The sequence below is a fragment of the Vigna umbellata genome, chromosome 6 (assembly GCF_029865625.1).
Source record: "Vigna umbellata cultivar VRB3 chromosome 6, Vumbellata_1.0, whole genome shotgun sequence".
NCBI lineage: Eukaryota > Viridiplantae > Streptophyta > Magnoliopsida > Fabales > Fabaceae > Vigna > Vigna umbellata.
Window position 1 is genome coordinate 29650206 of NC_142170.1, and position 16120 is coordinate 29666325.

Genomic DNA, 16120 nt, shown 5'->3' on the forward strand with positions numbered 1-16120 from the left:
GCATATTATAATACTTGTACAGTAAACAGATTTGGGTTTTTTTTAATAAACATGATTAAAAGAACTTAGTTATCTAAGAATTTATATATATTTTTTAACAAGGCTTATCTGTCTCATGCTCTCTGATTTTGACACCTCAAAAACCACTCTTTTTCTCATCTCTCTTACGTAATGTGAATGAAAGAAAAGGGCGTTTCTGCGAGTTGTTTATTCTTGGGGCAAAATTTTCAACACTTGCCTTCTTCATATATACACACTTCAATTCCTCTCTCTCACACTCTTTAGCCTCAACAGCTGCATCTTCTGCAAGAGAAAGGAAAACTAAGATAAAAATTATTCCTCTGCTCAGTTAAAGAAAGAAAAACATCTCTTCTTGGGTCTCACAAATTTCCCTCTTCTTTTCTGCATCACTTTGGAATTGCTTGGTTTCTACTTCTGTTTTGTTCTTTCTGTTCTGCTTTTGCAGCATATATATTCTCTTCTCTGCTGTGCCAAACCCCAACATCACCCAGTTTCTCCAATTTTCTGCTTTCTATCTCTCTTTTCTCCATTCAAGGTTTTGGACATTCTCTTCCCTTCACACATGCACATGCACATACACATGTCATGTGTGTAACACATAAAAAAAGCATGAAATTTGCATGACCAAGTCTTCTCCTAGCTTGATGCAAGTTCAGGTCAATGCATTGATGTTATCAATTTATCATCTTTTTTAGAAATTCCTCCTTCTGAAGCATCTGGGCACATTTCAAATTCTTTCTACCCCAGAACAAAAGGTCTTTAATTTATTCTTTGTGGGAGGAGGATGGTGGTTAATCAGGCCTTGTGAACTCTGAAAAGTTGAAGGGTAGCCAAAAAATGTCTAAAAAGGTCTTCACAATGAAGGATGAAAATCCAGATTGCAGAAGCAAATTGGGTGCATCAGTGGCTTTTTTCAGCTTTTTGACCGCCACAGGTTCCTCACAGCCCAACAAGGTAGCAGCCACAATCAGAACATACAAACTAAAGGTAATGTGATCTGCAACATATATGTTATTGCTATATATGCATTTTGATTTTGATGATGCTTTGGATAGTATTAATGTTAACTTGATAGTTTTTTTATTATGTGATATTCATAAACTTTACCTTAAATAAAGGACTAAATGACAATTTTTGGTTGACATTAATAAAAGGGACTAATTGTCAAAGTTTGATTGGCATGTATATTGAGTAAAATCTCTTTCTTTCAACATAAATTGGACTGGCCCTATCAACTTGCAATTTGTCAGTCATTTAATGTCACAGTTTTTTTCCCACTAGTTATTTTGTGTTCAGCTTTATGTTAAATTTTAATGGGATGAGAAGGGTGATAGCTAACTAACTTGTCATTGGTAAAAGTTCTTTCACTGCCTCTAGTAACAATATAAAACAAAGTTTTTGTTTTTCTTTGAAGTGGCTCCGAATTAAATCATGGATGCATTCTCCAAATTGAATCATTGTTTCAAGATAATGTAGAAACCATTTCCATTGTATATGAAACCTATTCTTCAGATGTTTAAATATTAAATGCTTTAGAATGTCAGTTTTCATTCTTTAGCAGTGCCTGGGATGCAGATATGTTTTTCTTTTAAAAAAATTGTACCTTACCATTCCCAGTAGTTATTTCACTTTCCTCATTTAATATAAGATGAGTGTTTGGTTGAAATAATTATGGAGAAATAAATTTCCTTTCAATGTGTCCGAAGAAGCTGGTAAAGCAAATAATTTTAACCAAATACAGACAAATGCAGACTTTATACATTTCCAGGTAGCACATGGTTCTGCAAAAATGTTTTCTCATTGTTACCATGCATAACCTTTGCAGCTAAAAAATGCATTACTGTAAGTAAGTACAGGTTCAGATTTTTCCATTAAAAAAATTAAGATTCCTTGTACGATAAATGTTCTTATATAACAATTCATGATTGCCTCCATATACTTATCTCAAATCCATGATAAATATAGATAAATTATTGTATAAAAATTTTGCTTGATTGTTTTTGGTACTGAGCATGATGGTTCATACATTTAAATTAGGTGTATTAAGCTAATAATTATCATTACATACGTAAATAAACTATTTATTATTTAACCGTGTGTTAATCTTTAACTTGTTACATTGAACTGTGATGATGATGCTACTTTCTTTAAAGACATACCTTTTGAACCTGGCAATATATATATATATATCAGAAAGAATTTAAGAATGAAGACTTTGTTTGGATTAATGTTTTCACAAGATATTCATTCAAATTATTTCCCACTAAAAATTCTCTTCCTTTCTCAGGTGGAACAAGGAACCAGATGAAAGAGGTGAATAATACAACTCAAATGGCAATGGTAAGAAAAGTGGCTAAAAGTTTAAATCATGAGAGAAACAATAAACTTGATAGAAACAATTAAGAATGGAAGTTTGCTTTGCAGGGAAAGAATGTGAAGGTTGCAGGAGAGAATCAACAATTCTCCACAGAATCATCAGGAACTTCAATGTCTTCATCTTCTCGTTCATCTAGCATGTCATCCCTGGAGTTCAGCAGAGCAATTCAGATAGAACCACCATCAATAATCAGTCCAATGAAAATTCCAGAGAATTCTAATCCAGAAATAGAAGTGAAGCAACATGGCAACAAAGGCCCTCACTCCCTTGATTTCTATGACATTGTGAAAGATTCAATGCATAGAGATGTTCAAGGATTGTCTGTAAAAATTGTGGCTAAAGGGGAAAAGAAAGGTAGAATCTTGAAACACGTTGATTCTCCCAGGCCTTTGGAGCCCCCAAAACCTGTAAATATGGTTGCTTGGGATTCACCGAGACTCTCTTATGACGGGAGGGACACACAAGATTCATTAAAGTCTGCTAGAAAACCTAAGGAACTCCCAAGGCTTTCCTTGGACAGCAGAGAAGGATCCATCAAAAGCTTCAATGAAGGAACAAAATGTCGTGGCCTTCTGAAGGGTCTACAGAAAGGGTATGGTAGCTCTGGCACAATGTTTAAGCAGCTGCAGGAACCAGAAACTTCTAGAAGATCATCCAGTGTTGTAGCAAGGTTGATGGGACTAGAAACCTTCCCAGATGGTACAGAAGCATGTGATACTCAACCACGGATATGTTCCAGCAAAAATGAGTCAGATGCAGAATCTTGCACAAATGAGAGTGCATCAATGAAAGGGTCTACCTTTCTTCAGTTTAGGAGGGATGCTTCAATCCTCAATGTGACACCCTATTCACGGTTTTCCCTAGAATCTGAAGCAAGCCAAGGTTCTCAAATACAGGTTTCAAAGAGAAGTGAATCTTCAGCAAAAGCATCAAACCAATCGCTCTCTGTATATGGGGAGATTGAAAAGAGGATAGCAGATATAGAGTTCAAAAACTCTGGAAAGGATCTCAGAGCGCTTAAACAGATTCTTGATGCAATGCAGAGATATAAAGAATCATTTGAGATTACAAGGGACCAGACTTCAAATTCTCTATCTGACCATAGGAGTAATAACAGTCTCAGTGAAAACTCTGTGGTTAAAAGCCCAAGAATACGGCAGAAGGACCCAGCATCCACCACTTCTGAGATGAGAAATTCAACCCAGGGTAGTAAGTCACCAATTTTCACCATGAAACCAGAAAAAGCTGCAGGAAAAACTGGCAAGTTTGGTTCTGCTAATACTGCAAATGGAATAGTGGGTGAGAAGCTTGACAGGAAAACAGCAAAGGGTATCAGTCCAGCCATCAGACAGGCCAAGGATTCCCTTGGCCAACCCTTCCACTCGGTGGATAAGAGCAACAACAAGATGAGAACATCAAAATTGTTGCAATCCCCAAAAGTTGCTCAAGTAATCAATGGGGAAAACGCCACCAACTCCAACAATACAACAGGGGCCAAGAGCCCAAGGCTACAAAAGAAGTTTGGTTTGGAGAGGCGCTCACCAACAACTATCCCATCATCAGAATCATGCAGTAACAGAAGACAACATAATAGGCAATCAGTGGAATTATCTTCCCCAAGTACTACACCCAGACAAAGATTCAATGAGACCAAAAACCAAAGGGAGGATTTTAAGCAAGAAGTTGGCGTAAAAGTCATTCAAACTGATCAAAGTGTTAGTATATCTTCTTCCCATCTTTGAATTCTTGCAACTAGATCAGCTGGTTTAATATTTTTCTTTTCATTGATCAGAATGCAGCAAAAGATTTGAGCAAGGAAAGCTTTCAAGTTGAGAAAATAGTTACAGCAGAGCAACCAAGCCCCGTGTCTGTTCTTGATGCTGCTTTCTACAATGAAGAACCACCTTCACCGGTCAAAAAGAAATCAGACATCACAAGAGATTTAGGTACGTTACAAACTTCACTTCTGAGAAACATAGAATGTTGAATCAGTCCACAATCGTCTATAAAATGAATCATTCGACAAAATACATTTCTAAACAGGTTTTGTTACATGTTATATTATTGACTTTCTTCAAATTCTACAGATGATACTCTTTATGATAGCAGTGAGGAGAAGTCAGAACATCTCCCGCTTTTATCCAACAATGCAAAAGCCAACTTCAGCAGTAGAACTCAAAATTTGGTTCAAATTCTCCACCAAATTGATTCCAATGATGAGAGATTTACCAATTTCAGAGACTACAATGATCCTGACCATAAATATATATCAGAAATACTGTTAGCATCAGGGCTTCTCAGCAGTCCAAGCTCTAGCTACGATTTTCATTCATCAAGTCACCCTATAAACCCAAAGTTGTTCCTTGCTCTAGAGCAAATCAAGACAAACAAGAATTGTTTCAACATTGAATACGATGCCAAGAAAATGGCTGGGCTGAGTAGTCCTCAGAAAATGCAAAGAAAGCTAATATTTGATGTTGTTAGTGACATTCTAGCTCAGAAACTGATATTGGAAAGTTCTACTCCGTGGTGCCAGTCGAATCAGCCAGTAAGTAGAAAAATAAGTGGGGAGCTGCTGTTGGATGAGCTTTGCATAGAAATTGATAAGTTGCAACATAAAAATAGGAATGACAAACTGATTAACGAGGATGAGAACATGACAAGCCTCCTGTGGGAAGAGTTGATGCACTATCCCTCAATTTACACAAACAGTTACATGGAAATTCCAAATGTTGTGTTGGATGTTGAACGGTTGATCTTCAAAGATTTGATAACTGAAGTTGTGAGAAGTGAACTACCTAACCATTCTGGTAAGCACTGCAGACAACAGCTATTTTCCAAGTAGGACTTCTGGCTAATGGTCTGAGAAATAATTTTCAGCCTTCATCTGTAAACTTTCTTTTCTACCTATACTTATACTTTGAGGAGGGGAAAATAAGCTAATTAATAGAAATTTTAGATTTTGTTTCCTGTCTAAACTCATTAAGCATTAATGTCTACAATCATTTTTTTTTGCATGGATTTATAGTGTATGTTGAAACAATACAAATAGAAATGCAGATAAATGTACATATCAATGACATGATCTTCTTACGTTCAATCTTAAATTCAACAAAGAAATGTCCACTTATATATTGTTGAATACACTAAAACTAGATATAGGATTAATCAACCTTTATATATTTTTGAATATATTTTTGAATATAGTAAAACTAGATATAGAATTAATCTACCTTGTATAGAAAATACACATACTAATATATTTATAATAATGAGAATGTGGACTAAGCCCAAATAAAAATGAATATGTAATAAATAATATGACTTAACATAAAACACAATATATCTAACGTTCTTTCTTAAGTTAGTGCATATAAATTGTATATACCAAACTTGTTATAAATATAATCAATTCTCAGTTTCCATAAAGATTTAGTGAAAATATCTACTAACTGATCATTTGAGTTGACGAATATAGTCTTGATGTCTCTAAATACAATCTTCTCTCAAATGAAATGATAATCAATCTCAATGTATATAGTTCTCTCATGAAAGAAAAAATAAGAATTGATATGAGAAGTAACTTAATTGTCACATATAAGTGTCATTTCAGTGATATCTCAAAATTCAAACTTTTTAGGCAATTATTTAAATTAAGCAAGTTCACAAGTTGCTAAGGTCATAGTTTTATATTATGCTTCTGCACTAGATCTTGCGACAAGTTACCACCAATGGAGATATAATACCCAAAAGTAGATATTCTATTAAAAGGAGGTCATGTCCAATCAGCGTCTTAATAGCAAACAACTTTTTATGGTTATTAGAACCATATAACAAACTTTTTTCCAGGAGATCCTTTAATGTACTTTAATATATGGATGATTGTATTCCAATGATCTTCACATGAGAAATTGGTTCACTACACTGATTGCAAAGAAAATTTCAGGACGAGTAATTGTAAAGTAATTTAATTTCCCCAACCAATCTCCTATACTGCACAAGATCTGAAATAGGCTCCCCCTAATTTGGTAAGAGTCACTAGGATCCATGGGTGTGTCAACAAATTTTGAATTCATCAACTCAATTTCCTCCCAAAATATCAATGCATACTTCCTTTGAGATATAACAATACCATCGTTGGATTAAGCTACCTCAATAACCAAGAAATATTTGAGTTTGTCACAATATTTGGTCTGAAAATGGTGACAAAGGTGTTGTTTCATCTTAGAGATGTCATGATGGCCACAATGTCATCAACATATACTATTAAATGGAGACATCCAACACTTGAATGATGGTAAAAGGCTGAATGACCTGTCTCACTCTGAGTTATACCAAATTGTTTAACAATGCTACTCAATTTTCCAAAACCAGAGCCTAGGAGACTATTTTAGGCAATATAAAGATTTGTAAAGACGACATACCAGTCCAGAAGACTCCCCTGAGCAACAATTTGGGAGGTTGCTCCATATAAATTTCTTCTTGCAAATCTCCATCGAGGAAAGCATTTTTGACACCCAATTGATAAAGAGACCATTGTTGAAGAGTAGCCATGGCTATAAACAAATGAACAAAAGTCATCTTTACCACTCGAGAAAAAGTATCACAATAATCCAATCCAAAAATTTGTGTGTAACCTTTGGCTACAAGTTGAGCTTTGAAGCAATCCATAGTACCATCAGGACCAACTTTGATAGCAAGAACCCACTTGTAACCAACAACAAATTTCCCAAACAGTAATAGGACGGGCTCCTAAGTTTTACTATTCTAAAGAGCACTTAGTTCATCTAGTATGGCATGACACTAACCAAAACGGGCTAAGGTAAGTTTAAAAAGGTGAAAATAATCTATGATAACTAAAAGCAATATAATGCGAAGAGGAGTAGAACATATTCGTTTACGGAGGGTAATTCGAATGTCAGACTTAGTTGTCGGAGTCGGAGGAGACAAAATAGTTGGTACTTGAAGTGAGTCACTTGGTGGTTATTGAGAATAATATCTTCAACTATAAACCTAAAGTGGTGGTGGAGGAGAATTTGACATTGGATTAGGTACAAATGGAGGATCACAAATTATAAGAATGTCAATTGTAGTAGACAGAGACACAAGTAAATAAAAAAAAAATAATGGTTAAGAGAAAAATAGAAACACTAATATCGTTTTTTGTGATCGAGTAAATCCTAAAAATCATATTTGTGTGATCTAGAATATAACTTATCAAGAGCAAGATCAAAATTATGAACAAAACATGTAGACCCAAAAACTTTATTATGTAAGGGACATATAGGTGCATGAGAAAATCAAATAAAATGAGAAATTTTGTTATTTAAAACCGAAGGCATGTAGTTAATAAAATAACTTGTACTAAGAATACATTAGAAAAATGTTGAGAAATCTCACCATGAATTAAAAGTGTGCAAATTATTTCAACAAGATGTTTGTTCTTGCACTCAACCACCCAATTTTGTTGAGGTGTATATACACATGAAGTTTGATAAATAATGTCATGAAAAATCGGATTAAAAGAATAGAAAAGGTATTCACCATTATTATTATTTCGCAAAGTTTCAATGAAAATCTTAAATTAAGTTTTAATTTCATTATAAAAGATTGAAATATAGAAAATAACTCAAAACAATTTTTCATTAAAATCAACCCAGTGCATTTGAAATAATCATCAATAAAAATAATAAAATACTACGTAACTTAATTAGACTTAACACAACTAAATCTTTAAATATCAAAGTGAATTAACACAGGTGACAAAACAAATAAACTATGATTATATTTTCCTAATTGACATAAAACCTAATATATCTAAGATATATATCTCTCTACAATATTTTCTTATAGTTGTAGGCGACTTTAAAATATATTTATATTTCATAAAATAAACAGCTCGTTTGCTTTTACCAAATTTTCATTTCTTTGTTTTTTGTTAGGGTCAACTCCTCCAAAGGTGCTAATGCCACAGCTTTTTATTATATGCTACCGTCTATTAAAAATTTATGATAATTTTCCTAAAATAATACTTATTATCTAAAATCAAACCGATAATACCTCCTATAGGTAAGGGTATCCAAAATCAAACCGATAAAAAAAAAAAGAGATAACTGATAAAATAAAATAAAAAATTGAATTGAATTGAATTGATTTTTTTTTCTCCAAAGCTCGTCGTCTATTCTGAAAAGGGGATCCCCACATGAGAAAGGATGTGTCCAAAAGCAATAATCAAAGAAAAATACTAAATAAACTAAGGGTAAAAGGTGAGTAGAAGGTGTCCTGTCTAGTCATGCTTATACTTTTGTATAAGAGACCCTTCATAATTCCTAATAGACCCTTCATGATTTTGTATATAATTAAGTTTTGTACAACTTAAAAATTGTACGCTTAAATTTGTATGCAATTAATTTTGTTAGATGCGTACATATTACAATAGGGGCTAATAGCCCAACTACAAAAGAAGTTTGATTTAGAGAGACGCTCACCAAAAATAACCCCATCATTACAACCATGACAACATAATAGGCAATCAGTGGAATTGTCACTACACCCACACAAAGATTCAATGAGACCAAAACCCAAAGGGGATTTTAAGCAAGAAGTTGGCGTAGAAGTCATTCACACTCTTCAAATTGTTAGTATATCTTCAACTTGGTATATCGTTATTAGTCATGAGCTCATCAATTAGGTATATTTTGATTTATGGATGAGTGGTGAAATATCAATTGTATGGATTCATGAATCTTTAACTCATTCATTCATTGAATTAACAAGTAGTCCATTGAATAACATTAATTCATGTATCAATTAGGTATATTTTGCATCACCAATTGTTTTGTTACTAGGAAACAATATTTAATTAATCAATTTTAGTAAATTGCATATATTTTTCTTTAAGTTTCCTGTACTTTCAAAAAAGGATTTTGTTTAGAATATTGTTTTATAAATGTTAATCAAATAGGTGTGGATATTGTATATGTTGATGATTGATGAATATGGTGGTGTATAATGTTTCTTAAAGTATGATATAAGGGTGTTATTGAATTTTGTTTATCGATATAGTATCAATGTTTTGCGTAATTCCATGGACCTTGTGTTGAGAATCTTTGGCGGCATGTAATAGTGTACTGTATTGATGTGGGAGTCCAGACGTTGGAGATTATCCTGAAACTCTAATGTCTATCCAATCTAAAGTAGAGAAGGGTGAGACATGTGGTGAGAGTAGGAGATCCTAGTCTAGGGGCATTACTTCGGCCTAAGGCGTTGACAGACTAATCTTATATGTGGTAGGATGAAACTCATTGCCAATGACTCTGCAAAGCAGTAGAGGCCATCATAAGTGCATGACTCCCTAAGATTTTACATCAATGCTTTGTCCAGACAATCAAGTCTAGAATGCCTAGTTGTATGTCTTAGGATGAATTGATATAACATGTATGTATGTTAACAAATGTATTTCTATTGTATGTTAACAAATGTATTTCTATTGTATGAAAGATCTTTTGGTACATTAGCTTATCATTTCTTTTCTGTTTGTTTTTTCTTGTTGCGATTATCACCATGGTAGGAGCAGAGGAAGATATTCCAGTTGATCTAGTATAAAGTGAGAGATCGATGCATTAGAACCTTAATTAGGTTTTAGAATTCTATTTTCCTTATAGTGTGTATATAATTGATTATACTCAAGCTTTATGAATTAGTGTAATATAATAATTATATTTCTATCTTACCTGTTTATGAATGATCACATAAGTAACTTTATTTAATAGTTTTTTTTATTATAATGGGATGTTATAATTTTTAATACATTATATCCTTGTATCCCTACATCACATTTTTGGTTGAGTTTTCTAATTGCACATGAATTTCAACACATACTTTAAATGGATAATTTATTGGTAATGAAAGTAAATATTTTTGCATCTATTATATTAGTTAAGCTTATATAATTCTATTAACCATGTTTTTTTTTTTGTTATTAGCACTTATCCGGATATAAATTTTGAAAGGTACATCAATTAATTACACTAAGTAAATAATATTTGTTCGATTTTTATGTGTATTAAATGTCTTAATTATGTTTATATTTTATTATAAAGAAATTAAAAATTGCAAGTACAACCATTACAAATTATAATTAATGACAATCATCCTGCCTATCATAATTGAAATAGATTAAATCAATAATTCATTTGTTTATGAACTAATGTAAAATTATTATTTCTTGCAACTTTTTAAATATACATATTTGTTTAATTCCAAAACACTTGACTGCCTCAAAATAAACATATTTATTTTGCAACATATTTTATTAACATTTATAATACATTGAGATATACATATTATATTAGTTTATGAACTTGATTGATTTTATTTTTTTGTGTAGTTTGTTTACAATAGTTGATCATTACATAATTTATTTATAATTTTTTAAATTATTCATCTTTCATTATGATTAAGTTTTAGTTATATTGTTATGGTATGAAGCCATATATTGTAGGTTATAAATGAATTTTTATTTATTGTAGGTAGAACCAATATTAAAAATAATAAATGACAATAGTTATTTCATGATTATTAATTAAAATTTGTCACTCTACTCTTATAGTGTTTTTTTTTAAGATGCACTGCATATATAATTACTACGATCTAAATTTTAATGATAATAAGAATAATTCACACACTGTTATTAAAGAAATTTTTTAATCGTTATTAAAATCTTAATGATTCATATGTAATACTCAGAATTTTACTGCGTCAGTTTTCTTTAAAATAAACTATACCAGTATTTTTTTGAAACTAAAATAAAATTCCACTAATAAACCTGAACAAATTAACTCCTAAAATTTCATTCACAGTATCTTTTTTAAAAAAATAAAAGTTCAACTGATAATCTAAACATAAACTCTTCTAGGAGTAATTGTAGGTTGTGCACATTAATTATTTTAAAACACAACTATATATAGGGTTAATGGTCTATTAAAATGATGATAAAATGAATTCCAATTAAATTATATTAATGTTATATTAAAAAAAAATCATATTCTACCATGATAATATCATTATTGATTTTTACATTATTATAAAAATTCGTATACAAATTTTGATGACAACAATAAAGTGTCAATAATGCTAGAAAATTATACATTTATAAAATTTGTATGATTTTTTGCTGAAATATTTTGAGATTATTCTGAACCTTTGATAGTGTTTGTAAGTGATATATTCACAAAAATTGATCTGGATTTAGATAATGTGAAAACATTTCAAATAGAATTTCTTCCAGCTTTTTCTTAATAAAAATAATAGTTTAATATAAGTTCAATATTCTTAAAATTAAAATAATTTCATATATAAAGAACTTTTTTTTTTAAAATATAAAGAAATAAGTATAGGTTACTCAAAAGAAATTTTCTAAAATAAATAACTTCTTTTATATTCAAAATTCATTTATGTAAAATTATTATTAAAATATTACTTTTAATATTAATTCATGTAAAGAATTTTCATTACAAATTATCTTAGGTTTTGAGTTTTCTTTACTAAAAAAATATCATAGAGATTCCTCACCGGTGAGTCATAAACATTTTAAACATATATAAAAATGGATATTTATTTCCAATTCAAAACATTTTAAACATAAATAAAAAGGAATATATTACTTTTGAGGCTCATTTCAATTCAATGATGAAACTGAAAAAAAAAAAAAACAATCCTAACATTATAACTTATCCCATTCTCAACAAATGAATTCATGATTATTAATGTAATAGAGTAACTATAGCAGGAGATTCCACGAGCAAAAAAATTAATATATATCTCATTATATTCATTATTTTTCTCTATCTTTTTCTTGATCTTATTATTTCTTATGTATATTTAAAGGCAGTTTAAATATAAAGTCAGAAGCCATTTTGAAAATTCCTCTACTTAAAAAACTCTTTATATTAAAAAACACTTATAATTTAAATTCAAGATGTCTTTACAATTTTTTTCTTAATCTCTCTCTAAATGTCTACCTAACTAAATAAGTATCTATATGCATCAGTTTTCTTGTGCTGGTGTTTGTACACTTCGAAAAAAATTAGGTATACTTTCATTTGCCATGTTCCATCTCATAGAATATATATATATATATATATATATATATTATGAAAAGAATAATAAAACATAATAAGAAAGTAATTAACTAATAGTAAGTATATAAGGGCATGAGAAATCCTGTCCATACAAACACACAAAACCAGAAAGAAATCACAAAAGAAACAATGAAAACGATAATATTATTATTCCATCTCCCAACATGGAAAAGAGACTGAACTTATCCGAGCATGAGTTCTCTTTAGCTTAGCAATCACATTAGCACTTCAGGAACAGCTCTCATTCTTTTATATTTGCATGGCATTTTTATATAGATTGAACTGGATGGAAAATCAGAAAACCAAACCATAACTTGACAAAAACGGAAGCCAAAATTTTGAATAATGTTTTGCAATATGATGAACTTCCCACAGTTCTGAACAAGATCCATGCATAATTAATTTGTAGGGAGAAGCATTTTTGTAACTTTATTTTGCAGCATTAATGGCGCATCATCACTTGGAAGGAAAATCCTGGTCTTTACGAGAATGACTTTCACTGCTGTTAGGAGAATGGAAAAGTTTAGGCCTAACCAAGCTGAACGGCACTTTCCCAGATTGGCTCATGAGTTGTTGAGATGAATTTGCGAAGAGATTTTGAGATCCTGAAGTCAGCATCTGATAGTGGTTGAGTTGTCTCGCATTCATCTCCATTGCTGCAACATGTGAAGGGAAATATGGCTGTGTTGCTCCAGAAGGACACACCAAAATCTGAGGAGTAGTAGTATTCCCAGTTGATAGAGCCAAAGTTGAGGGGATTGGAACTACATTAATGCTGTGTATATCTGTTTGATTAACAAATCCATGGTTTGCCCATTGAGCAACATCACCTGAATTAGTCTCCCATTGGTAACCAAGTGATGGCATGGTGTTCATCAACCCCAAAAATGAAGGATGGTTTGGTCTTGGCAAGAGATTATTTGAAAAAACATGTGCACCATGACAGTGTTTATTATCACAATCACCAGCAGTATTAGTATTATTATTATTATTACTGTTATCTTCTTCATTTCTGTTTATCCAATTTGCTTTATCACTAACCATTTCTCCTGACTTTGATTTCCACAAAGTGTTTGTGTTTTGGCCTGAACCTTCACGAGAGGTGCTAACTTCATTACAAGCAACAAGAGATGGATAACCAAGGGTGAAGTTACCTGGAGGAATTGGAAGTGGCGGAAGTTCATCAATTTCGTGCTTTGCTGCATTCAGCAACCAATCAACAACCTTGCTGGGTTGATTCAGTCCAAGCCTATCTTGGAGGTCGTAGAGATGAATTGCTGTTGGCACTGAAAGCCTCACTCTCCTATCTCTTAGCCCTCTTACTGTGCACACTTTGCTGTGCCTGTCTTTTCCTCCAAAGGCTCGAGACACACGAACAATCCTTGGATCCTTCAGTTTCAGCCACTGAGAAGATGAACTCGATGAAGCCTTTGCCTTTTCATGATCACTTGAAGAAACGCCTTCCTGTTTCAGTGGAAAATCTGCTTCTTTTATACTATTGATCATTGTATTTCTTTCATTCTTGTCTTCCACCTTCAACAGTCAACCTCCCAAACACCCTATCTGATTCAGAACAAGTCAAGACTGAGAAAAAATAAGAACATATATGTAGAGAGAGATAAGTATATAGATGAAAATTGAACTTCTTATTCATGAGAACTACTGAAGATGAAGATTATATCTAATTGATAATTGATTTTCTTCTCCAAGAGCTGAAGCTCCTTGCTTTTTTCTTCAAATTTTCAATTTGGAAGAGTTAAATTGAATATAACAAACTAGGTCAGTGTTTCTTATATGGATATGAGAAGAACACATGGCAACAAAGAGATTTCTCACTGGCCAACTGTTAGCCATGGTTAGAGAATGAACAGAAGCATACTCTATTGTGATGAATTCGAGGGGATTGGAAAGGATAATAAGTAAAGAAGAAGAACACATAAAAATATGCAAAAAAAATAAGCAATTTCGTTAAAAAGATGCCCGTTTCAGATCAGATAAATGTTTGTGGAAAAATACTGTTAAAGTAAGAGAAAGGCAAGGCAAGAATAATGAGTCAAAGCAATTAGTGGGGTGCAACGACTACCGTGTGATTGTTCAACGCAGACACAATAATCAGAAGAAGTTTCACAACGAAAACGTGCATAATTGAAGAGGGTTATGGATAAACCCTAGATGTAGATGATAAGATAAGTAGTATGTAGCAAAAACACGCACGAAAACCTACCACTGATTGATGTCATGCAAACTGTTAGAAGCAAGGACGAAGGGTGCACCTTATATATAGCTTTGAGGCCAAAATCTGGAACTCTTTATGAAGGGTTTTTCAAAGTTGGGGTTTTCTTTGATTGCATAGAATAAAATGGTGAGGTTGAGTCTGCAGCTTGGAAAAGGAAGATGCCGGAATGGCACCGACCACGCTGCACTGAAAGATAAAGCAGTGGCACATAGGTGGCCACGTGAGATATTACCCTATTGGTCAAACAAATTTAGTAATCTTTCATCTTATCATTTTCTGCTCAAGCAATAGTTTTCACTAATCACCATAATTAATGTTAAAAAGTTTTATGTCGTCTAAACGCCCATAAGTGAGTTTCATTGAATTATCATTAATGTCTAGGGTTTGACTAACATTTTTCAAGTGGTGAATAATCTGCATCAATGGAACAGTAACTAAAACAAAAAAGTTAATTACTTGTATGTTTTGAGAAGATTATTCATCTTATGCAGAATTAGACTTGCTCTAATTGCTTATGTAAACTTTATATGATCTACGGTAAAGCATAAAAACTGTAAGTTTTTTTTTTTTATCGAACAGTATGATAAATTTGTGAGAAAGGAACACAATTAATAACCTGGATGGACCATTCGCTACACGCTTGAAAAAGCGGCTAGTTACGCTTTATCGACAACTACAAAAGATTTAGTTTCTGAAACCATCACGTGGGGGGCCATAGAAGCAAGACAAAATAGTTAGCATACTTCAAACAATGTGACAAATACATATAATAAATATATATAGCAATGAAATTATTATATAATGTTTATATTATGAGAAGATATAATTTTTATGAAGAAAAGCAGACATTACATGAGATGTTTGATTAATACTATCTTAGGTAAAGTATGTTTCTACAGATTAGAAATTCCTGACGTAGTTTGCTGAGAACTTAAAAGGGATGAAAATGGAGATAGAAAACAAAATATTTGGGGAAGGGTTCACATGGAGAGGAAACTGAGAAACCCACTTTGGATAAGTGATTTAGGTAGCAAGATTCAAAAGTTGTGGTGTCTAGTCCAAGAGAATTGTCATGTCTTTGTGTATGATAACTACTTCGGACAACGTAAAGCTAGCTATAGGTGAGGGACCAACATATGTTATCTTTTACGACACTCATTTAGGACCACACGAAACACTGTTTTTTCTTCCCTTTATATCAATAAATACTTCTTTTTAAAACATTGTCAAAATATGCTTTTAAATATTATATTAATAGTTTCTACGTTTCAAAAGTTTGTCATCACAGATTGAATTAAATTAATTTTTTTTAAAACATTAATAACTAGTTTTAAACACTGATTT

At 32.0% G+C, this 16120-nt stretch overlaps 1 protein-coding gene and 1 pseudogene across 5 annotated transcripts; one reads left to right on the plus strand and one right to left on the minus strand.

Annotated features, from left to right (window-relative positions):
• Positions 1 to 231: 231 nt before the first annotated feature.
• Positions 232 to 5415, plus strand: LOC124828126 (protein LONGIFOLIA 1-like; annotated as a pseudogene).
• Positions 5416 to 12665: 7250 nt separating this feature from the next.
• LOC124828137 (uncharacterized) lies at positions 12666 to 14970 on the minus strand. Of its 5 annotated transcripts, none has more exons than XM_047301374.2 (2): positions 14814 to 14970; positions 12666 to 14103 (listed from the first exon to the last, which is right to left on the minus strand). In XM_047301374.2, the coding sequence occupies exon 2, from the start codon at positions 14044 to 14046 to the stop codon at positions 12997 to 12999; it is 1050 nt and encodes a 349-aa protein (XP_047157330.1). In that variant the 5' UTR covers positions 14047 to 14103; positions 14814 to 14970; the 3' UTR covers positions 12666 to 12996. The 5 variants fall into 5 exon arrangements, with proteins under 5 accessions (XP_047157330.1, XP_087948406.1, XP_087948405.1 ...); XM_088092280.1 differs by having other exon boundaries at positions 12666 to 14099; positions 14814 to 14959; XM_088092279.1 differs by having other exon boundaries at positions 12666 to 14099; positions 14765 to 14949.
• Positions 14971 to 16120: the final 1150 nt, after the last annotated feature.